This window comes from Nymphaea colorata, unplaced genomic scaffold (genome assembly GCF_008831285.2).
Source record: "Nymphaea colorata isolate Beijing-Zhang1983 unplaced genomic scaffold, ASM883128v2 scaffold0330, whole genome shotgun sequence".
In the NCBI taxonomy this organism is placed as follows: Eukaryota; Viridiplantae; Streptophyta; class Magnoliopsida; order Nymphaeales; family Nymphaeaceae; genus Nymphaea; species Nymphaea colorata.
The window spans coordinates 1-23,832 of record NW_022204836.1 but is presented as its reverse complement, the minus strand read 5'-3'; the positions used below and the strand labels follow the sequence as shown (position 1 = coordinate 23,832).

The following is a 23,832-nucleotide window of genomic DNA, read 5'->3' as shown; positions in this document are numbered from 1 at the left end:
GGACAGGCTGAGAAGGAAAAAGCGGAGAAAAGCCAACTCGACCACTCCATCGTCGATAAGCTGAGTGAGAAGTTTAGGATCAATGAGGAGGGCGAAGATTACGGAGAACTGGAAAGCCCCACCAGAAGATACAAGAAGCATCCGATCGCTCTGAAGAAGGAGATGTTGGGAGCCGGCCTCGACCCCTTGAACAAGGACCAAGATTTTTCAGTGATGGCAAAGACGGGTAAAAACTTGATGGCAGCTCACTTCGTCAAGCCCAACGCAACCAAGACGCGCTACCCTCCCATCATCAACGTCTTCAGCCGCACCCTCGCCTCGCCCATCTGTCCTCCCCTTCCCGCTGCCCCTCCCGCACCGCATCGGCAGCAACCTCTCCCTCAAGTGCGTCGGCCTCTACATCCACCCCGACAAGAAGACTCTCATGTACGAAAGCACCTACCTGCACGGGTTCGAAACCGCTTCTGAGTTCAAGGAGGAAGTGGCCAACGAGAGTAAGAAATAATCTACGGGCAAATGCTGCTGAACTAGTCGACCGAAGAGGTGAAGAAGCTTTCCTACAGGGACAAGAAGGAACTGTAGACCAAGATCCTCAGGAAGAAGCAAGTCTACGAACGGTACAACAACTACATCCTCAACGAAATCGACAGCAGCCACATCGCAAACATCAAGGCAGTCTGGATCGACAGCGTCATCAACAACATCTCAGCCTACAGCGAAATCAAACCCTACCAGGAGGACATCCCAGATTTCACAGTCCTGGAAACTGAGCTCTCCGAAGCCATCATCCACGAGAATCTGGAAGAAGTGGTCAACGACTACTACAGAGCCATGAAGAAAAGCATCACCGACTATGTCCTGCTCGACTAGAACGAGAGGAAAAGATTGGCCATCAAGATGTCATTCAAACCTGTCACCTACTGGGGCAGCGCCAAAAGCTCAGCTGATGTTGTCCCCTTCGAACAGAGAGAGGAAAACGCGAGGAATAGAGATTTCCTAACCTCAGATCTAGTCCTGTGCTCATCAGTCACGTGGTCTATCCTCCACTCCTGGGAAATCGATTTCAAGGATCGCTGTCTTTGCTGAACCTGCCGAAGAAGGGAGACAAGCGAGTGACCATTTCCGAGTTCATCCGCGTCCAGACCGATAACATCACGCAGGCCAAGAACATCTTCCTGCACGAGTTCTGCAAAGTGGTGGCGCAGAAGTACGACAAGGAGATCCAATCCTTCAACGGAAACGAGTTCTACATCAAGAAGTTCTGCGAGACCAATGCCACCCTCCTCAGCAATATCATCAGAGAGCTCATCTAGCTGCCATCGAACAGTACAAACAGTTCCTGTCCGCCTTTGCAGCCCAACCGCTGAGGACCATCAAGGCCATCATTGAGGATTAGCGAGTCAATCCAGTCCACTATCAGTTCGAAGACGCGTTTTTGATTGTGAAGATGGTGGAGAGGGATGGGAAGATGTACTTCTAGGACACCATGCCCTCCATCAAGGATCAACTGCTCAGGATCTTCGATTAGCTCATCAAGGTTTCGCATCAGTTGTCACGGCCTGAAACTTCGCTACGCAAATCGATAAGCAGTTCTTGCCTTAAATGACACTCGATGATGAAAAATACAGAGCTGCCCAAACATAGCTCCTTCCCATCCTCAACAAGCTGCTCTAGCCTTTCACCGTGGTTGCTTCCAGCTCTAGCTGGACTACAAGGAATACATCAACCTGAGAGATGCTGATTTCGTGAGAAATTCACCCAACATCAAGAAGATCCAAGAGGAATTCCTACGCATGGACGGCATGGTGCAGCATCTAACCTTGCTTCCCTTCTACACGGTGGGCAGGCTGATCGAACTCGACTTCAGAGACCTCCGGAAATCGCTGAAGGGAAGAGTAGACGACTATAGGGACGGAATCATCCGATGGGCCTACGACGGAATGATGAAGAACTGTGAAGAACTGTTCAAGAACATCCAAGGCACCCTCGAGATCATCAGAGTGAAGCCCGAAAGCTCTGAAAAGTTGGTAGAACTGGAGAAGTACATAACCAAGATCGAGAAGGAATTGGACAAGCGATACAAGGCGTAATTCTAGTCCATAAAATCATGGTTCAAGTATCTCTACGGGATCGACCACCCCTTCACCCAGGAGAACTACCAAACGCTGCACAAGACTGCGAAGCTGCTGTATTCCCTGCCGACTGAGGTAAACGTGGAGCAGCAGAGGATCGAAGAGGAGCGTGCCGAGCTCGAAGAGTCAGTCAGCAACATGATCCAGCAGCTAAACACTGACATCAACAACCTCCTCACCGAAATCGGAGAGCTCAAGAAGTTCACATAAAGCTTCGAAAAGGACGACGCGAACGCGAAGATTGACGAGCTCCTGGGCCGAGTGACCAACTTCAAGGAACCAAAGAGATCATCAACCACGATATCGTCACTCTGGAGATGGGCGAGGAAATCGAGTTCCCCAAGCTCTAGACCGCCAGCACGCAAATCGAGCCCTACGTTGACTTGTGGAGAATGGTGAGGACGTTCGACAACTACAACACAGCCTGGGTGAAAACTCCCGTCTTCAAGCTGGATCCCGAACTCATCGAAAAGGAGATCAAGCAGATGAACTCCAAGTCCATCAAACTGACCAACCGATTCAACGCCACCAGCCACACCAAGGCCAACGACAAGCGCAAGAACCCGACAGTGGAAGGACCACTCAAGATGCTGGACTGGCTCACCAACCAAATCAAAGATTACTCCAAATTCACACCACTCATCCGCGTCTTCAGCAACCCAGGAATGAAGGAAAGGCATTGGTCCCAGGTCAGCGAGTATACCCACTTCCCAGTCAATCCTGACCAGAATCTTTACATTAGAAAATTAGTGGAAATCGATGAGATTTTCGATAAGATTCCTTAGCTGGAGGTGATATCTGAAAACGCTGAGAAGGAGTTCGGTATTGAGAAGATCATCAGGAAGATGGAGGACGATTGGGCGCCAGTTGAAGTGTAGCTGAAGAAGTGGAGAGACACTGGAACTTTCATCGTGGCTGGTGCTTCCATCGACTAAATGCAGCAGATCCTGGACGACCAGATAGTCAAGACGCAAACCATGAAGGGCAGTCCCTACGCTAAGATCTTCGAAGCAAAGATAAAGGATTGGTAGGAGTGGCTGCTCTACACTCTCAACTTTTCGGAATACTGGGTGAAGGTACAGTCAGTGTGGCTCTATCTCGAGCCCATCTTCTCCTCTCCGATATCAAGAAGCATCTTCCCATCGAAGCCACTGATTTCGGCAATGTGGATACTGACTGGAAGTCAATGATGGCGAAAATCGTGGAGGATACTAAGGTCATCAACTTCACCAAGGACAGATCTTTCCTGTAGACTTTGAAGGAATGCCAGAACACACTGGATCGAGTGCAGAGGGGATTGAACGATTACCTATAGGGCAAGCGAGCAGCCTTCCCACGTTTCTACTTCCTCTCCAACGACTAACTGCTTGAGATCTTATCCGAGACCAAGGACCAACTCGCGTGCAACCGCATCTCAAGAAGTGCTTCGAGGGCATCCAAAATTGAAATTCGATGAGAGCAAAAAAGTATACGGAATGTACTCCTCCGAAGGCGAATACGTCAAGTTTTTGTCTATCGTCGATACCAACGCAGCCAACGGAAACGTGGACCAGTGGCTGCTGATGACCGAAAGCGCAATGATATAGTCAGTGAGAGAGGTCACCACTCGCGCCTTTGAAGACTACAGCAACATAAAAAGAACCTAGTGGGTGCGAGGCCGATGCGGCATGGCAGTGCTCTGTATCTCCATGACCTTCTGGACATACAACTCAGAAATCGCCATCTAGGGCGGCGCAGAAACCCTATAGAAGTTCTACAGTCGGCTCAACTTCGAGCTTTCATAGATCGTAGAGATCACCCGATCCGACATCAGCCCGCTAGACAGGTCAACCATCTAGGCCTTGATCGTGCTGGACGTCCACAACAGGGACATGATAAACCAGCTAAATTGGACAACGTTTACAAGATCACCGATTTCGCTTGGCAATCGCAGCTGAGATACTATTGGGAGAACAGCAATACCTGGGTGAGAATGATCAACGCCACCCTCCACTTCAACTATGAGTATCTGGGCAACTCTTCCAGACTGGTCATCACGCCACTGACCGATCGATGCTACCGTACTCTTTGCGGCGCGCTCAATCTCAACTACGGAGGCGCTCCCGAAGGCCCAGCAGGAACAGGAAAGACAGAGACAGTCAAGGATTTGGCTAAAGCTCTCGCCAGACAGTGCGTTGTGTTCAACTGCTCTGACGGTTTGGACTACAAGGCAATGGGTAAGTTCTTCAAGGGATTGGCCTCCTCAGGCGCCTGGTCATGCTTCGACGAGTTCAACCGTATCGATCTGGAGTGCTTTCCGTGGTTGCACAGCAAATCCTCACCATCACCATCGCCAGAAAGGAAGGCAAGAAGATCTTCTTCTTCGAGGATGCTGAAATCCCCCTCAAGCAAACCTGCAACGTCTTCATCACCATGAACCCCGGATACGCCGGCAGATCCTAACTGCCAGACAACTTGAAGGCCCTCTTTAGAGCAGTCGCTATGATGGTGCCAGACTACACCATGATTGCCTAAATTTCTCTCTATTCTTTCGGTTTCAACGATGCGCGTAACTTGGCCCGCAAGATCACCACCACTTACACCCTCTGCTCTGAGCAACTTTCCTCGCAGGACCACTACGATTACGGTATGCGTGCTGTGAAATCGGTCATCACTGCTGCTGGTAACCTCAAGCGTAAATTCCCCAACGAAAACGAGTCCATCCTCATGTTGAGAGCCATCAACGACGTCAACTTGGCTAAGTTCTTGGCCTTTGATCTGCCCCTCTTCAAGGGCATCACTTCCGACCTCTTCCCCGGCGTCGTCATCCCCGAAATCGACTACAAGAACATGTACGAGTGCATCGATATCAAACTCAAGGAAATGAATCTGCAAAAAACAGAGTATTTCGTCACCAAGATCATACAGCTCTATGAGATGATCCTTGTGAGACACGGTTTGATGGTCGTAGGACTTCCCTTCTCCGGAAAAACAAGCAGCATCAAAGTGCTAGCCGGTGCCTTAACGCTCCTCAAGTAAAGAAACCAGATGGGTGAAAACAAGACAGAAATTCTTATCATCAATCCCAAATCCATCTCCATGAAGCAACTCTACGGTTTCAACGACGAAATCTCACATGAGTGGACTGACGGTGTGCTGGCAGTCAAGTTTAGGCAATTCGCCAAGGCCGAAGACCCGAACCGCAAGTGGCTCATCTTCGACGGACCAGTCGACGCAGTGTGGATCGAAAACATGAACACAGTGCTGGACGACAACAAGAAGCTTTGCCTCAACTCAGGAGAGATCATCGCCATGAGCAAGCCGATGAACCTCATCTTCGAGCCGATGGACCTCCAGGCCGCCTCTCCCGCCACCGTCTCGCGTAACGGCATGGTCTACATGGAGCCGAAATCAATGGGATGGCGCATCCTCCTCGACAGCTGGGCTGCTAAACTTCCAGACCACTTCACTCCCGAGGACAAGGCCCACATCCCCAGCCTGATTGACTGGGTCGGCGACCATTTGCTCGAGTACATTCGCGGACACATCGAGGAATCCTCTCCCACGCAGGACCAAAACTTACTCCAGGGACTCTTCAGGCTCTTCCGATCGCTCTTGAAAGAATTCGACTCGCAAGAATTCTACCAAACCTTCAACGATACAAAGGTGAGGACGAGCATCATCGAGGGCAAGTTCATCTTCTCTTTGGTCTGGTCCTTCGGTGGAAGCGCAGACACTGCCAGTCGCAAGAAAATCGAACATTAAATCAAGAAGATCTTGTCAGGGGATGTCAAAGTGGACAAATACGAGAAACGCAAGCTAGCTTTCCCAGAACGCAATTCACTCTTTGATTATAACTACGCTCCCAAGAAGAACGTGGCTCCTGGGTCAGCCTACGAATGGGTTTTGTGGACAGATTACATCGATCTTAATGAGAAGATCCACAAGAGCGTGCTTCCTCAGGAAATCTTGGTAAGACCAACGATTCAGTCAGGTATGCCAACATCCTCAAGATATCCATCGAGAACCACATCCCCCTTGTCTTCTGCGGACCGACAGGAACAGGAAAATCCATCTACATCAAGAATTTCATATTGAATGAACTTCCAGCTGATAAGTATATGTCCATTGAGCTTGGCTTCTCCGCACAGACATCATCAATGCAAACTCAGGATATCATCGATGGCAAATTGGACAAGATCCGTAAAGGTGAGTATGGTCCTAAGCCTCAAGGAAACTGCATCTTATTCGTTGACGATTTGAACATGCCAACAAAAGAAAAGTACGGTGCACAGCCTCCCATTGAGTTGCTCAGACAGTTCCTCGACCAGGGTGGATGGTACGAGCACAAAGATAAGGAAAAGCCTTTCAAAAAGATCATCAATACAATTTTGGTCACTGCTATGGGTCCACCCGGTGGTGGTCGCTCCTTCGTCACTCCTCGTATCCTGCGCCATCTTTCCCTCACCTCTTTCACTTCCTTCGAGGATGAAACTCTCAACAGGATCTTCTCGACCATTCTCAAGTGGTTCTTCGGCACTTTCAACTTCAACGCTGACGTCCTCAAGACATAACCCAAGATCTTCAATGCCACTCTCGAGATCTACAAGAGCGCAATTGAACAGTTCTTGCCCACCCCAGCAAAGTCACATTATCTGTTCAATTTGAGAGACTTCGCAAGGGTCATCTTCGGTATCTGCATGTCAGACAAGTAAAAGCTGCAATCACAGGACCAAGCCTGCAGGATTTGGATGCATGAAGTACTCCGTGTCTTTTCCGATCGTCTCATCAACGAAGAAGATAGGCTTAATTTATTCAACATCGCTAAAAATTCAGTCAATCGCATTTGGCAGCTCAATTTCGATAAGACTTTTGAGCATCTGGACAAGACAATCAACGGCAAGAAGGATGGAAAGATCGATACGCTCGAAGAGATTAGAGGATTGCTTTGGACTGATTGCATGTCGCCACTAGGAGCCAGAAAAGTCTATGAGGAAGTCATCGATCCAACTCGTCTCCAAAAAGCAGTCGAATAATCCTTGGTAAACTACAACAACACAACTGACAAGCCTATGGACCTCGTGCTTTTCTCTTTCGCCGTGGAGCACCTCCTAATCATCAGTCGCATCATCAAACAGCCAACAGGAAACGCTTGTTGGTCGGTGTGGGTGGCTCAGGCAGGCAAAGTTTGACCAGATTGGCCACGCAGATCAGCGAATACGAGATCTTCCAGATCGAAATCACCAAACCTATGGCAAGCTGGAGTGGAAAGAGGACTTGAAGAAGATATTGAAGCAAACTGGTGGCAAGAATGAACCCACTGTCTTCCTCTTCACTGATAGCGAAATCAAGGATGAATCCTTTGTCGAAGATATCAACAATTTGCTCAACACTTATGAAGTTCCCAACTTGTTCAGCACCGAAGAAAAGGCATAACTAATGGAGTTGGTTAGACCAGTCGCCAAGAATGAGAACAAGCTGAAGGAGGGCACTCCTGCCCAACTCTACAGTTTCTTTGTATAGAAATGCAAGAAAAATCTTCATATCGTGCTGGCATTCAGTCCGATTGGTGATGCTTTCAGAACAAGAGTGCGTATGTTCCCTTCAATCGTCAACTGTTGCACGATCGATTGGTTCCAGGAGTGGCCTCAAGACGCTCTGCTTTGGCTGGCTCGTAAATTCTTAAACACAATTGAAATGCCTTAGTTGATTCGCGAGAAGTGCGTGGAGATGGTGCAATATTATCATTCCAGTACTTCGAAATGGGCAAAGACTTTCCTTCAAAAGCTAAAACGCAACTACTATGTGACCCCTACTTCCTATATCGAGCTAATTACCACTTTCAAGAAATTGCTCGACGAAAAAAGAAAGGAAGTCCAGGCTGATATCTTCAAGTACGAGAACGGATACGAGAAGATCATCGATACTGAAAAATCAGTGGAGGGAATGCAGAAAAATCTGATAGAATTGCAACCAAAACTAAAACAGGCTGCCATTGATACAGAAGTGAAGATGAAGGAAGTGCAGGAGAACAAGGCTGCAGCAGACGTGCTGAAAGAGGGTATCCAAGGCGAGGAGAAAATCGTCAAGGAGGCTGTTGATGCTGCAAACAAGATCAAGACTGAATGCGAGTTGGACCTTGCTGAAGCCATGCCCATGCTCAAGGCTGCAGAAGACGCCCTGAAGGTGCTCGATAAGAAGCAAATCGACTTGCTGAAGGCCATGAAGAAGCCTCCCAACGTCATCAGAGTGGTCATGAAGGCTCTCTGTCTCATCATGTATCCAAATCCCACCGAAAAGGTCAAAAACGCATAGACGCTGAAAATGTAAGTCGACTGGTGGGCCGCCTCTATGAAGTTGCTCGGTAACCCTAAGCTTTTGGACGAGCTGCTTGAGTTCAAGATCGAGAATTGCGATGAGCAGATCATCAACAACTTGGGCAAGTACTTGAACGACCCTGAAAACGTGCCAAATCTCAAGATCGAAGTTGTGGAGAATGCCTCAACGGCTTGCAAGTGCATGATCATGTGGATCACCGGCAGCTACAACTTTTACCACGTCAACAAGAAGGTCAAGCCCAAAAAGGCTGCACTCGCTGCCTCCGAAGCCGAAGTGAAGCAACTCTCAGCCAAACTGGCAGAGAAACAGAAGAGTCTCAAGGCAGCCGTTGACAAAGTCGACGCTTTGAATAACGAACTGCAGGCCACGATTAGATATAAGGAAAGACTGGAACGCGAGTATGAAGAATGCTCCAAACAGCTGGAACGTGCAGTGAAGCTGATTGAGAGCTTGGGAGGCGAGAAAGGACGTTGGGGCGAGCTGGCCAACTACTCAAAGTGGCCTACCAAAACCTAACAGGAGATATCCTCATCTCCTCAGGAGAAATCGCATACCTGGGCGCCTTCACTGCCGCCTTCCGTTCCTAGATCGTGGAGGAGTGGATCAACGAGACGAAGTCCAAGGAAATCCCCAGCTCTGAGAACTTCTCACTCGTGAATATCCTAGGCAACCCTGTGCAGATGCGACAGTGGAACATCGACGGCCTGCCCTCCGACAACTTCTCCCTCTAGAACGGTATCATCATCTTCAAGTCCCGCAGGTGGCCTCTCTGCATCGATCCCAGGGCCAGGCGAACAAGTGGATCAAGAAGATGGAGGCCGGAAGACGCATCAACGTCATCAAATTGTCAGATCCCAACTTCCTCAGGACCTTGGAAAACGCCATCCAGTTCGGCCAGCCAGTGCTGCTGGAGAACGTAGGAGAGGAATTGGATCCAGCGTTGAATCCCATCCTCCTCAAGCAGACCTACCAAAAAGGAACAAGCGTATACATGAAGCTGGGAGACCAGATCATCGAATACTCCAGTAAGTTCAGTTTCTACATCACCACCAAATACAGGAACCCGCATTACTTGCCCGAAATCTCCACCAAAGTGACGATCATCAACTTCATGATCACCTACGAGGGACTCAATGACCAGCTCCTGGGCATCATCGTCAAGAAGGAAAGGCCTGACTTGGAGGAAGAGAAGGAAAGATTGATCTTGGAAGGCGCTGCCAACCAGAAGGAGCTGTTTGAGATCGAACAGCAGATCCTTAAGGTGCTATCGAGTGATAAGAACATCCTGCAGGACGAGGAAGCCATCAACATCCTCACTGCCTCCAAGGAGAAATCAACGGAAATCAAATAGAACAGGAAATCGCAACAATAACCGAGAAGAACATCGACGCTGCTCGTCAGGAGTACAAGCCAGTGAGTCAGTAGGCCGCCTGCCTCTTCTTCGCCATTTCCGATCTGGGCAACATCGATCCTATGTATCAATACTCACTGACCTACTACATAGATCTCTTCACCCAATCCATCGCAAAATCCGACAAATCTCCCAACCTCACCCTCCGTCTGAAGAACCTCAAGAACTACTTCCTCTACTCTCTCTACTCCAACATCTGCAGGTCCCTCTTCGAAAAGGACAAGCTGCTCCTCTCCTTCCTCCTCTGCACCCGCCTCGCAGAGTTCAAGCACTAGATCACCAACGATTGCCTCAGGTTTTTGCTCACCGGTGGTGTCGCCCTGAACGATTACCTTCCCGATAAGCCCAAGAACTCAGAGTGGATTTCGCAGAAGAGCTGGGGAGAAGTCTACCGCCTGTCCCTTATGGATAAGTTTGGACCAGTCTTGACCAGCATCCAGCACCATACCGACCAGTGGAAGAAAATCTACGATTCCAAAGAGCCCCAGAATGAAAAAATGCCACAGGAAATATAAGAGGCATTCACCCACTTCGAGAAATGCTGATCCTGAGGACCATAAGACCGGATAAGATGATCCCCGCCTGCCAGAACTACGTGGTTAGCGAATTGGGAGAAAAGTTCATCTCTCCTCCTCCCTTCGACCTGGCCAAGATTACAGCGACTCCAATTCCACTTCTCCACTCATCTTCATCCTCTCGCCAGGATCCGATCCCTTCGCCTCCCTCTCCTCCTTCGCGCAGGCCAAGAACGCATCATCAAGCCCATCTCCCTCGGTCAGGGCCAGGGCCCAGTGGCAGAGAAGATGATCCAGGAGGGACAGAAGACCGGCGACTGGGTGGTGCTGCAGAACTGCCATTTGGCAGTCACCTGGATGCCCACTCTCGAGCGCATCTGCGAGGAGATTTCTCCTGATCCATAGATCACCAAGCCGGACTTCAGACTGTGGCTCACCTCCTATCCCTCTGACAAGTTCCCCACTGCCATCCTCCAGAACGGAGTCAAGATGACCAACGAACCGCCCAAGGGTCTGAAGGCAAATCTCACGGGTTCCTACCTCACCGACCCCATCAGCAGCGAGGAGTTCTTCGAGGGCAACAAGAACCAGCCGGACAACTTCAAGGCCCTCATCTTCGCGCTCTCCTTCTTCCACGCCGTCATCCAGGAGCGCAGGAAGTACGGTCCGCTCGGGTGGAACATCCCCTACGAGTTCAACGAGAGCGATCTGCGTATCTCGGTCAGACAGCTCAAGATGTTCATCGACGAAAACGATAAAATCCCCTTCCCTGCGCTGAAGTACCTGACAGCTGAGTGCAACTACGGAGGCAGAGTCACTGACGATAAGGATAGAAGACTGATCGTGACGCTGCTGGACGATTATTTCAATGAACGGGTGCTGAACGATAAGAACTATCGGTTTGGACCTGATGAGTCGTTCAAAGTGGCAAAGTACAGCACAATCCAGGAATACTTGGATCACATACAGACACTGCCTCACCTCATTCACCCCAATGTGTTCGGATTCCATTCCAATGCCGACATCACCAAGGATATCAATTAAACCAACCTTCTCCTGGAGTCTGTGTGCTCTGCTCCTCATAATCATCTGGCGGATAGGGACAGTCAGTTTAATAGATGCTCTAGCGCCTCATCCAATCAATCTTGGGTGACTTCCCCGATGCCTACGACGTGGCTGACGTGATGAAAGTCTATCCCGTCTCCTACCGCGAGTCCATGAACACCGTCCTCACGCAGGAGCTGCAAAGGTTCAACGGACTCATCAAGATCGTGCGTTCCTCCCTCAAGGACATCAAACTGGCCATGCTCGGCAAGATCGTCATGAACGCCTCCCTAGAAGCCGCCTCCAAGTCCCTCTTCAATGGCAAAGTCCCAGATCTTTGGATGGGCAAAAGCTATCCCTCACTCAAACCGCTCGGCTCCTACGTCTTCGATCTCAAGGCTAGGCTCTCCTTCTTCCAGCGATGGATAGACGTGGGGTATCCTACAGTCTTCTGGATTTCCGGTTTCTTCTTCACTCAAAGTTTCCTTACCGGTGTGCTTCAAAACTACGCCAGACGTTACACGATCCCCATCGATGAGATCACCTACGATTTCTAGTTCATCAAATAGGCGCCGGACATGAAGCCTGAGGATGGAGCCTACGTCGACGGTCTTTTCCTGGAGGGCTGCAGGTGGAACTACAATAATATGATGCTGGACGAGAGCGAGCCGAAGGTGCTTTACACCAAGTGTCCGCACATCCTGTTGAGGCCCTCCCACAGCAGCAAGCTAACCAACTACAAGAACTACAAATGCCCTGTGTATAAGACATCGCCAGGAGGGGTGTGCTGTCCACCACAGGCCATTCTACTAACTTCGTCATGTATATTAGATTACCTACCGATCTAGAACAGAGTCACTGGATCAAGAGAGGTGTCGCATTGCTTACCCAACTAGATGACTGATCTTTATAGTCAATATTGTCAGCAAACATACGGATATGGATATAGGGTATGGGATGAATTAATGATTATATGGATAAATGGAGGGATGGCTGATCACTTGTTTGTTAGCCAGCGACGCATGGTACGCTCGGGATTTCATTAAGAACGCAAAAACGAGCAATTGGCAATCCTTCCTTTTCAGCTTATCGATATTTTTACAGATAATACTATTTGGCATGGGTGAATCCACTCCTGCTCCTGCTAAGCTTCCTCGGCTTCCTCCACTTGCTTTTTCCCCATTTTCCTCCATGAGGCGAGACAGGCCCTGCTGCACCACGAAGTTCTAGAGATCCAGGCCCACTCTGGTGGCCATTTCCGCCATCACTTTCGCAATGTCTTTGATGCGAGCATCGAGAATGGCTACCGAGTTATCGTAGTGCTTCAGTTACTAAGAAATCCTGACTATGTCTGGGCGGTATTCCTCAGATATGGGCAAGTAGTGCATCCCCTATTACTATTTCCATCCATCAGTCCTCTCCTCTCCACTACTCCAATCTCTTTCCATCTTGCCAATCCCTTTATAATCCCTCTCCCTTCCTCTCTCTTTTTCCCCCTATCCTTTTTTATAAATAGCTCGTTCCGTGCGATAGTGTTTTGTTGCTTGCGATAATTATATGAATAGCAGTCAGGAGTTCTAGTTGCGAATCGGAGTCTACCACCACCCCTCCCTCAAGACCAGCCAGCTCATCGAGTTCCTGCAGAACTAAGCCAACGACTACCTCGCCAACGAACTGCCCCAGAACCTCATGATCCGCTAAACCTTCATCGCCGTCTTCGACGTCATCACCGACCCGCTCAAAGTAGACCCCGCCGAGTACGTGGGATTCATCGTACTCTACAGCTCGTCATCAATAGAGACCTTCAACTTCGCCAAGGGATGCCTTCCGCTGGGATCAGGGGACTAGTTTTTGCTTTTTGTGGAGATGGATAATACCGAGAAAAAGTTGAATGAGGTGAAAGGCCAGGGTGAAGAGTTCTGCAAGGAGAGAGGAATGCTGTACATTCGACTCACACTCAAAAATCCCGAAGATTTGGTCGTGAATTTGGAACGCAGCATTTACCTACTGATTGAAATTACTACTACCCTAACTAATAGGAACGGCAAAAGGCAACAGCCAACTACTAGATGCAGATCTCTCCTCAGAATTTGTACTGCAGTATTCGGATAGCGAGCAAAGATAGTGGCAACCAGCGAATAGAAGCACAAAGTGATGGGACTAATCGAGCAGGCTTCCCTGATGCGGACTGGCCGGTAGAAGGAGATGATAGCCGAACAGTAGGCCATTGACCAATCGATTGAAAACGTGGAGAAGGTGCTCAACAACATCAACAGGCACATCAAGAAAAATTGGAATCGACTGGTTCACCAATCTCAGCACTCCCTCTACAAGCCCATCGAAAAATAATCAAAAACCTACAACAAAAGTACCCCTCCATCTAACAAGTCAAACTCACCCAATAGTTCATCGATGATCCCCTACCCAATCCCGCCTCTCTGCGTCCGCTTCCTCCGAGGGAAAGCATCTACAACAGCAAGTACAACAGCAACCTGCAGCAGAGCATAAAGAAACTGTAGTCCTCCCTCATGAAGTGGTGATCGTGATGGAGGAAGAGGAGCACGGAAGGATAGTGGGAAGCAAGATCGCATAGGTGGAAGTCTACAGAATAGCAATTTCGAATAATTGGCAGTGAACGCGCTGAGGAAACTGGAGCTATCGGCCAATAGAAGAATTTGAGATTGATGAAGGAACACATTAGAAGCAAAGTGGAAACGTACATCAGGCAACTGTCGAGAGGAGTGAGGAATATCGAAAACAACGTAATTGGTGATTACATAGGAACTTTCGAACGATCATATCTGGCAGTCCAAAAGAAGTGATCACTCAGGCATTTTTGTACCACATTATATATAATCAATCTAGCAAACCACACCATTTATGATATATTGATGCAACACGATATGATGATCATAGGGTAGTGATTCTGTCCGGATTGTACTGGCACAGGTTGCTCACCCTCACCCACCACCGCCAGAACTACCCCCCGATCCCCTCCTCCAGGTATTGCATGAATAGCCCACACCCGCCCCTCGTCCGCAGCTGGGCCATCAGGTAGAAGTCGACGTGGCTCGGCCTCGCCCCTCCGAAAAAGGGAGCCTTCGAAAGATAGATATTCACCAACTCTTGGATGGCTTTGGTGAAGTTTTACTTGCTCTTAGAGTATCTTTAGCCCTACCTTACGATGTTCAGCAAGTTCCTGCCTATCCTGGAGAGGACCAGAGCTCCATTCCTGCCGAGAATGCCGAAGACGTTGTAGTTTCTGGATGTGTCCTGGTATGAGCTAAGATTGGTGTGGAAAGTGTATTGATAGGTGAGTTTGGGATGCCAGAAGAGGCTCTCTAGAGGCGGGAGAACTTCCCTGTCGATGTGTGCCTGCAATGCTTCAACTTCTCCTCCGTGGCGATCCACTTCCTGTATGAAATACCCATTCTCCCTAAATAATTCAGAAATGGGGGCCACTCCGCTGATCACAACCTTGGGCTCGAGGGCAACGACCACTTTAACTGCAGGCCATCTCTGTTCCTCCCCCTTCTCCCTCAGTCCCAGCAAAAAAGAGCCCTATTGAGTTGCACCAAGTCACTCACCCTCCTGAACCCAACTTATTGTAGTTCAGCATTAGGTAGAGATACTGCGATTGCCAACAATCGTTCTGCATGTATAGCGTGATGTTGACCAGACTGTCGTAGAAACTGCGGATCGATTGCTCCATGGGAAGATTGTCCTGCTATCTCCTGAGAATATCCCTGCGCATCTTCTCCCGCTCGGAGAGGATGGCCTCCAGGTTGCTATCCAATCCGTTGACAGTATTGGCCAGGCGGTACTCCTTGGCGAAGGTCCTGGTGACTCGTAGCAACATTAATATAACAACACTGCCGAATTTATTTATTGCATATGCAGACCCCCACTCGCCAGCATTCGCTATTGGACTCCTTCATCGATTACTGCGTCCGCTCCAAAAGCTACACCAGCAGCGAAGTCCTCAGTCCCAACCACTCCTCCATGAGATATGCCAAAGCGCCAATCCACCGGAAATTAAAACAGAAAATGAAGATGAATCCCAATAGCGTCAACGTCCCCACTAACCTGTATGAGCTTAAACGGAGGAGAATGGCCGAGGAGGCAATGAATAGACAGAAGAAAGTGAACGATAATCGACAGTTGCTGAACATCACACCGGTTATGGTCTATAGCTCGGCCTAACCCATCAAAAAATCACAGGTTAGAGCGAATTCAACCATGACCATCAACCGTCGCTACCTCAGAGCAAAGACAGAAACCGCCCACACCCATCGTTCCTTCTCGCCCTTCCTCACCGAGCAAAAGCCCCGTCCTCCCAGCGAAACGCCTGGAAGTGAGAGCCATATATAATCATATACCTCCGGAGAGATAAATAGGAATAGACCGTTTACTGCATTCCCAACCAGCAATAATTCGCTCAATCGATTGAGGACCATCCAGATCTAATTGCCGAAACACCGCAAAATAGGGAAGATTATGACCTCCTTTGATGATTCCTTGAGTGCGTGGGAAGCACCCTTCGAATGACCATGCTTGCATGATTCTATCTCATATTGCGTATGACTAAGCCTATGAATGATCAGAGCAGGTGCCTGCTGGAGATGGCAACGCATCTGTCCACTCTTTCCTTCAGTTCCCGCAGAGGAGGCGTGAGGACGCTGAGCAGTTGGCTGCAGGGGGATATGAGTTATTCCGAGAGGAGATCAGCGCCGATGAGGTTGATGATGCGGTTGAGGATGATGTTCTTCAATTCCTGGTTGTGGCTGGCGGTGCCATCCTGCAGGACGTGCACCATCATCGTCACCAGATGCGGCTTGTTGGCTGGGTTGATGAGGTAGGAGCGAAGCTGGTAGTCCACCTCAGCGACTGAGAGCGATGCCAATCTCTAAAAGGTTTCAGTATGGTCTTCAGCTGTGGACTCTTCATTGAGTGTGATCTCATTGGTCTTATTCTTGAGGTGCTTGTCTTTCTGCTCGCTATAGTTTTTCCTCTTCTACCTGGCCTCCTTCTGGATCTCTTCCTAGATCTTCTTTTTCTCCTCAGTGAGGTTTTTGAAATCGAGGAAGAAGGGCAGCGCCGGCATCTCTGAGGAATTGGGTGCGTTTCTGGTCCTGATCTCATCGTAGTAGACCAGAGGCATCCACTTGGTGATGTCATGGAAGGAGTACGATGGGACGCCATCAACTGCATCGGGGATAGAGTCAAGCACATCCTCGACGTTTTATTGATTTGCAACTGCTCGCGTGGCTGGTTGGCGTTCATAGACAGTTCCTTCCTATAATCTTCCTCCAAAATCTAATCTAAGGTTCAAACAATAGCTGTTCCTAATTTCTCGTCGACGTCAATCGTCCGATATAGTTATTCCAAACATTGGCTTCCCTCCTGCCGTGGAAGATGCTCACCATGAATTGGTTATCCGGAGTGAAGGAGTGCCAAACCATCTCGTTTCCACTTCCCAAATCAAACGATTTGTACAGCTGGCTGTCGACGATGCTCCAAATGTTCAGCCTGCCGCCCTTGTGCGAGGAAACCAGGAAACGGTTGTCAGCGGTGAAGGATAAATGAAGCACAGGACCGAATTGGGAAGTGGGGAAGATCCTTCCTTGGGAAATCTTCAACATGTCCCACACTTATATTTGCTCCTTTTACAGATTTTAGAAAGAGAGGAAAGCTAAATAATAAATGAAGTACTGTTGGAGTGGTTCGTCGCTGGGGCGCCGGCAGAGACCTCTATCCTATCGAGGATAGTATTGGTATTGAAATCGCATACGACTATTTGGCTGGGCGTGACAGCAAAGATAGAGTGTTAATTATATAGCAAAATTTGCTTGATGTTGGGGACGTGCCATTCGATGGGGGACGATCCTCCAAGTTTGATCATTTTTCTCTTAGTGGCAACGATGTAATATTTATTACTGAGCGAAATTTTGGCAGTGGTGGCGTACTAGTGAATGGGGAAAGTTTTTTCGTGGGAATTGCCCTTGTAGAGCTCCACGTTGAAGTGGCGAGCGATGAGGTGGTAGGGCAGCTTGGAGTGGAGGGTCCGAGGGAGCAGGTAGTTGTTACACTGGGAGTGGAAGGAAACGAACATGGTCTATGAAGAAGTGGAAAGGACAAGCTCGTTGTTGTTGGCAATTATGGCATCCTAAAGCGGTTATTTGCTGCCCAATCTTTCTCTGTAAAGACTTAAGATCTTGTTGTCATCTAGATTCACCCTGAGCTGACGAATGCAATTGGCTGAAGAGCTTCCGCATGCAATCACCGGTAGGCCTGGCATGAAGACCAAAGAATCGATTTCCCCCTTCAGGCATTCCTAAAACTTATGCAAAATCCTCTTGCCGTCCAAATCCCACAGGATCACGTTGCCCTGCTCATCCCCAGAAGCCATCCACGACTTTTAACTGCTGAAGGCAATAGCACTCACAGCTAGTTTCTGCTTCACCGAGAAAACTATTTGGTCCTTCCTGAGATGGAGGAAAGAGATGATTCCGCTGTCCATGCCCACGCCGATGATATCGACGAGGGGAGAAGCCTCGATGAAGGTTATCTTGTGGCTGTTTTATTGGCAATGATTGAGGAATCTTTCAAAGGAATACAGGATCTTATTGGAGACAACATTGACCAAGACGATATTCTCTTGGTTGTAGAGGATCACCTTGTTGACGTAGGTAACAGGGTGGACTATTCCCTAGATATTGAATGAAAATTATTGCGAGAGGACTTCATTGGTGCTCTCATCGATCATCACCAATCGATTGCCCTCGTTCAGTATCAAAATCCCCTAAAATTTAAGCAAATTGCATCGCTTTTCTCCTCCCTCCACCTACCACTGTCTCACTATGTGGTGGTACTTCATCTTCACCACAAGGCCCTCGTGCGGATGTACGTATACTCGTTATATGAGACTGCTGCAGTGATGGGCGCCGAAAAGGAAGGCGAGGCAACCTTGATGGCGAGGTTTTCGGAATAGACCTTGAAGGAACAGCCAGTGGGGGCGGTCAGGGAGGGCGGGGATGAGTGGGAAAGGGAGAGCTTGCCACTGATGAAACCGCCGATCGTGCGGTAGGGGTCGAGCAGACTTCTCTTCTGCTATTTTGTACTCATGTTGAAGGCTATTATTATATTACTATTATATGGACATGCGATGCGAAATATATGGAAAATCAGAGATCTTCTTATGGAACAATATCACCCTACTCGCTGTCCCGCCCCACTGCGCCAAGGCTATACGCCCAAACCGCCGCTACCGCTATCTAAATGAAGATTAGCGATTGCTAAGCGGGTATACGGTCTTCGGAGGGATTGGCTTGGGTATCGGTATCTTCTATTTTCTTTTCTGGTGATTATGGATGAAGTATTCCCGCTTCGGATGGAAGAGCTTGTCAGTCTATTATAATCTCTTCTGTGCGCGGGGGTTGATGTAAGCCTCGCTGACGTTAAACTAAGGGCTACTCTCATACCTCTCCGCAAAGGGATTGTCCAGGATCTTTAGATTAATTTTCTTTTGAGGTTGTTTCGAAAAAGGGTCATTCTGAAGTTTTCATGTATGGATTTTTTATTGAACTCAGGGAGGGATTAATTTTGATAGTTGAGTAATGAATTTTCCTGAGTTTTTCTGAGATACTCTTTCAGTTTCGATTTGATCTGATCGATGGAGGCTTCTCTGAGGGAATACGGGGTCTATTTTCGGTAGGAATCCGAGGAGTTGCGAGGATTGGCCCTGATGGGAAAACCGACAAGCGGATGGGGTTGGATTGCGGTTAGAAGTAACTTGGTTTTTGGGTGGCGCTGTTGCTGCTCTTGCGAATGATGATGGGGGAGTTTGGGTGGGTCAAGGGCAGCACCTACTTGTTTGGTATTTTTTTGAGCATCATTCAAGCAATAATATTATAATTTACGCATTCGGCGTTCTGATCAATAATTAGTAGGGAATAAAATGAATGTGTGGATAAATGTTGCTTATTTGCTGAGAAGGGATTATCTTGCCATATTACCGAACTACACACTGCAAACATTTAGAAATACTTTTATTTCTCCTTTATTTTCGTTTATTTATCCCTACAAACCCCCATTTTCTCTCTGTTCTCTTTCCCCAAAAAAATAATTTGCTTACCTAAAAAATCCGTCAAAAATTCAAACTTATAATTAATCAAATAGAGCTAGGTTTCCGGTATGTCGCTAAATCCCCCCGCTAGAATAAGCTGACGCACTTCGACAAGGAATAATAGCGAATCTTCTAGATAATCACAGGAAAAATTCGATACCCATCCAAATCCTTTAGAGACTATGATCTGGCCCCCGACCTCATCATCAAGATCACCGTCCCAAACTCCTAATCCATCCCCAGGAGCAGCTACCTCTAGCTGTCCAATTACGTTGCCTTTCCCTCCAAAAGATGGAAAGGGCGTTCCAAAAGGCAGAAAAAATGATCATCGAGCAAATGAACCAAAATAAATAAAATAAAGATCCCTCCAATCTCAAAATCAGACTGCAGAAAGCAATCGTACCGACCAATCTGAATGTCAAACATACGTACATTGTGAATGACTACAATTAGCAATAACCGCTATAGATGGAAAGCATTTACAAACATGATGGAACTTTGGACTGCTTCAGCTTGGAGTATAATGCTATCGTGTATATCTTGCAAGAGATCTGCGGGTTTAGAGTACGGTCTTTTTTACTCTATGACTAGAAACAGGAAAATAAGGAAATTTTTCTATTCCTCACCCTCTCGTCGGAAAACCTGATCAACCTGGCTCGGAAATACCGCATAAAGAAGCAGATAGACTACACCTTCATCGATTTTTTTCTCAACGACCCAACAGGGCGCGACGATCGTCCAATCAAATATTCATCATCAGTAAAAACAGACACGATCCTTCTTAAGCAAATAAAGGCAATCAACCGTTATTTCAAAGTGAACCACTCTCCGCACGAGACCACGGACATCATCGAGGAAAAGGATCTCACGGACGACCAGCTCAACAACTTCAGAGACTACATCGAGGAGATCACCAACATCTATGAGTATTACAAGTACAAGTGCACCAAGGATATCACCAATCGGGAAAAATCGTATATCTTTGAATACAACCGGAAGAAATTGAACAGAGGTTGCGAGGATCTGTACGGTTTGGTCAAGCAGAGACGGGAGTTTTTCAGCATCAATAAAAGAGTCCTCGAAAAGTACGGGTTCAAATCGCATGAAGAGCCACTAGCTTACCAATAATTCCACCTGCCTGATAAATAATCAAAAAATTCCAGTTTTTTCTAAAAATTATACAGTCTTCTCCTCTACAAACCGATGGTCGTCAACGAGAGCGGAGATTTGGATCTTTTTCTCAACATGGAGAAATCCAAACTCAGCTACCTCATCATCAAGAACAACTTCAAGGTCAATTACCTCAAGAAGATGGGCTTCGATTTCATGACCCTCAGCAACAACTTCGAAAAATTTGGAAACATGGCGGAGAAATCGAAGGCGGAATCAATGGCAAAAATTTATAAGCTGAATGGCCAACCTATGCCTTGTTTTCAGATATCGATACCATTCGAAACTACGTCGGCGATAACGTTGCCTTTGAGGTCATGATAACCAACTAATTGATCGTATACTTCCTGGCCATCCTCCTCCCCTTCACCTGGCTCTACGCATGCGAATAAATCTTCGGCTAGTATATTTACATGTACACCACACTCATAGAGACCATCCTCTTCGCAGTCAGCTACCAGGTGTACCTCTTCTTCTGGAGATCAGCGAAGGAGAGTTCATTCGAAACTACTCGGATTCTGTCAGCTCCAAAATATTCTTGAGTAACCACCGAGGCCCTATAAGAGAAATCTACTCACTGATGAAGTCAACTAATTCCAGCCCTTCAATGGGTATATGTCCACCATGGTCAATACGCTATGCGCAATCATCATCCTCACTTTACTTGTGATTATGGGAGTGGTCTTTTACGGGTGCAGGATGCTGCTTATCAGTATCTATGACCCGCTTTCCAACTATCAAGTTTCCAACCTTTCCCTTCCGCACATAGTCTCGTATCTGGTCTTCTTCATCACTGTTGATTTGGCAGCAATAATCGCAACCAATCGACTCATTTCGCTTATGATATATCTTCAAAACCCACCGACTGACGAGGCGGAGTAGTAGTGGCGTGAAATCCTCACCTTCTTCTATCTGATTGGCCTGTAGATCATTCCTTCCTTTTTCTTCTTTATCATATAGCCCTTCAGCAGCACTTCCTGCTACGCCAATGCCTGTCTCGACGAGATATAATACTACGTTTTTTCGAGGATGATCATCACTTTCATCATTTCCGCCCTGAGATTGGCGCATGTCTTTATATTCAAGTACCTGCATATGAAATAATTCTTCAAGAAAGATCCACCAGTAATATACCAGGATAAACTATCCAACCTTTTGAATAAAGCCATGAAGGAATCGAAGAAGAAGAGTCACGTTATCGATAATAACTATACCATCATTGTGTTGATCAGCTACTCAATTTACTGCAACGTTTGCCTCTGATTTCTATTCTCTCCTTCATTGCTTTCTACATGCAATACACTAACACTCGTTTGGGGGTACTCTACTAATAAAGAAGACCCCTGAATCTTTCCTAAAAAATCCTTCTATTTTCCAAATCAGCAAAGGTGATTTTCTATATCGGCATTCTCTCCCAAGCGTGGATCAGCATCTTTCTCTTTTAGTTCGTGTAGACTCACTTTCAAGACATCATCTAAAAGCTGTCAACCATGACAACCTATCAGGGCATTTTCCTATTCAAAATGGTCTGTGTGTGGTGTATTTCATTATCTTGCTATCCTTGTCGAAAATCGTTGGAAATGTGGTACAGGGGTACAGTAATGATGCCTTACTAAGTAAGCATGATGATATTTAGAAAGAAAGAATAATAAATTCAAAGAATATATCTAAAGTAGAGGCCGTCTTAAGGTAGAATTGAAGCAGACCTATTGTCCATTACCGTTGAAATCAATCCTACGCTTATATAGTCCGTAAAAATTGAACCAATAACTCCTTTAGAAGATGTTGTACGGTGGAGAAAAATAAGTCAGCATTCCTTCTATTGATGACGAAGCTATCCACAACGCTGAATCCCTAATCAACATCTCATTTAAAAATTTAAAGTGATTTTCGAGTAATAATACTGCTATCCATCTTGTATTTAACATAGAATGCATAAAAATAAGTAAGTTATGTATATCACTCATTTGTACAGATTCCCTCAGGCTTCATCTCGCTTAAATCATCGGTGAAATTCCCTTTTTTGGTGATCTAAGCAACGACTACGGGCTCAGTGATGTTGTTTGCCTCCTTGTAAAGCTCAGTGAAGCCAAGGTTAGCATCCTCCTTGTAGTTGATCATCAGTTGAGTCTGATCTTCAAGATTTAGACCCGTTTCTTGAGTTACTCCTTCCACTATGGCTCAGCTTCCTCGATGATGTTCTCCAAAAAGGGGAGGATGTCGAGGTTGTAGATGGCTTCTTTGACTGTTTGCGTCTCCTTGAACTTTCCTTAGTATTTTCTCTTCAGTTCCTTGCATTTCTTTCTAAGGTATTGCTCGTAGGGGCTCAGTTGGCCGAGGGCGGTTTCGTAGGTGGGCAAGTTTTCCCAATCAACGCCTTCGAAATACTCATGCTCCATGGCTTGCTTGAGAGTGATCCTTTCGCTCATCTCCTTGCGGTTCATTTTGCTCATGAGATCCCTCAAGGCTGGTGAGAAGAGTTCGGGGCATAGGAAGAGCTCAGTATCGCATGATTTGGTGAAGATGATATACTCCGATCCGCCTGCGAAGGGGGCACAGCCGACCATGAGATGGTAGAAAACACCACTGAGGGAATAGACATCCGAAACCTTCTCTGAAGCCTTGTTGTGGATGCACTCAGGAGCCATGTAGTTGGGAGTTCCAACGTAATGCTCAAAGGGTTTTCTTCCCTTTAGGCCATTTCCAGCGCCCTTGATGTCAGGTCGGGAGAGGTCCTTGGCCGTTCCGAAATCAATCAACTTGATTTCATGCTTATCGTTGATGAGAATGTTCTCAGGCTTGAGATCGCGATGGACGATTTCATACTTATCGTGGATGATGGAGACAGCTTTCAGGATGTGGCAAACATAATACTTGAAAAGCGATTCTCCAACGATACCGTAGAACTTGGATTGGTCCCACAGTTCCCCATTCTCGGGGCATTCCATCTGCAAGAAGAGGTGAAGCTGGTCCTGGAAGGTCTTGTACAGTCTGACCACGTAGTTGCAATCTAGAATAATCTCGAAGAGTACCCTTGAGTCTGGAGAGGCAATGCTTCTCCATGAAGAGATCCGCCTCTTTGCGCATTCTTTGCAATTTGGCCTTTTCCGCCTGTTT

The 23,832-nt window shown here is 47.4% G+C and overlaps 2 protein-coding genes across 2 annotated transcripts; one reads left to right on the top strand and one right to left on the bottom strand.

Moving 5' to 3' along the window:
* Positions 1 to 2,524: 2,524 nt before the first annotated feature.
* Positions 2,525 to 12,324, top strand: LOC116244804 (uncharacterized). Its single transcript, XM_031616663.1, is given in 17 exon segments — positions 2,525 to 3,251; positions 3,254 to 3,520; positions 3,523 to 3,567; positions 3,570 to 4,019; positions 4,022 to 4,420; positions 4,423 to 6,084; positions 6,087 to 7,259; positions 7,262 to 7,351; positions 7,354 to 8,937; positions 8,940 to 9,230; positions 9,233 to 9,796; positions 9,799 to 10,365; positions 10,368 to 10,511; positions 10,514 to 10,612; positions 10,615 to 11,439; positions 11,442 to 12,188; positions 12,191 to 12,324. Coding segments are annotated over 17 exon segments (9,768 nt in total).
* Positions 12,325 to 22,985: 10,661 nt separating this feature from the next.
* LOC116244803 (uncharacterized) lies at positions 22,986 to 23,663 on the bottom strand. Its single transcript, XM_031616661.1, has one exon. The coding sequence runs from the start codon at positions 23,661 to 23,663 to the stop codon at positions 22,986 to 22,988; it is 678 nt and encodes a 225-aa protein (XP_031472521.1).
* Positions 23,664 to 23,832: the final 169 nt, after the last annotated feature.

Bases quoted from the DNA above. Each gene is read 5' to 3' on its own strand.
- LOC116244803 (XM_031616661.1), bottom strand. From the start codon at position 23,663: ATGGAATGCCCCGAGAATGGGGAACTGTGGGACCAATCCAAGTTCTAC.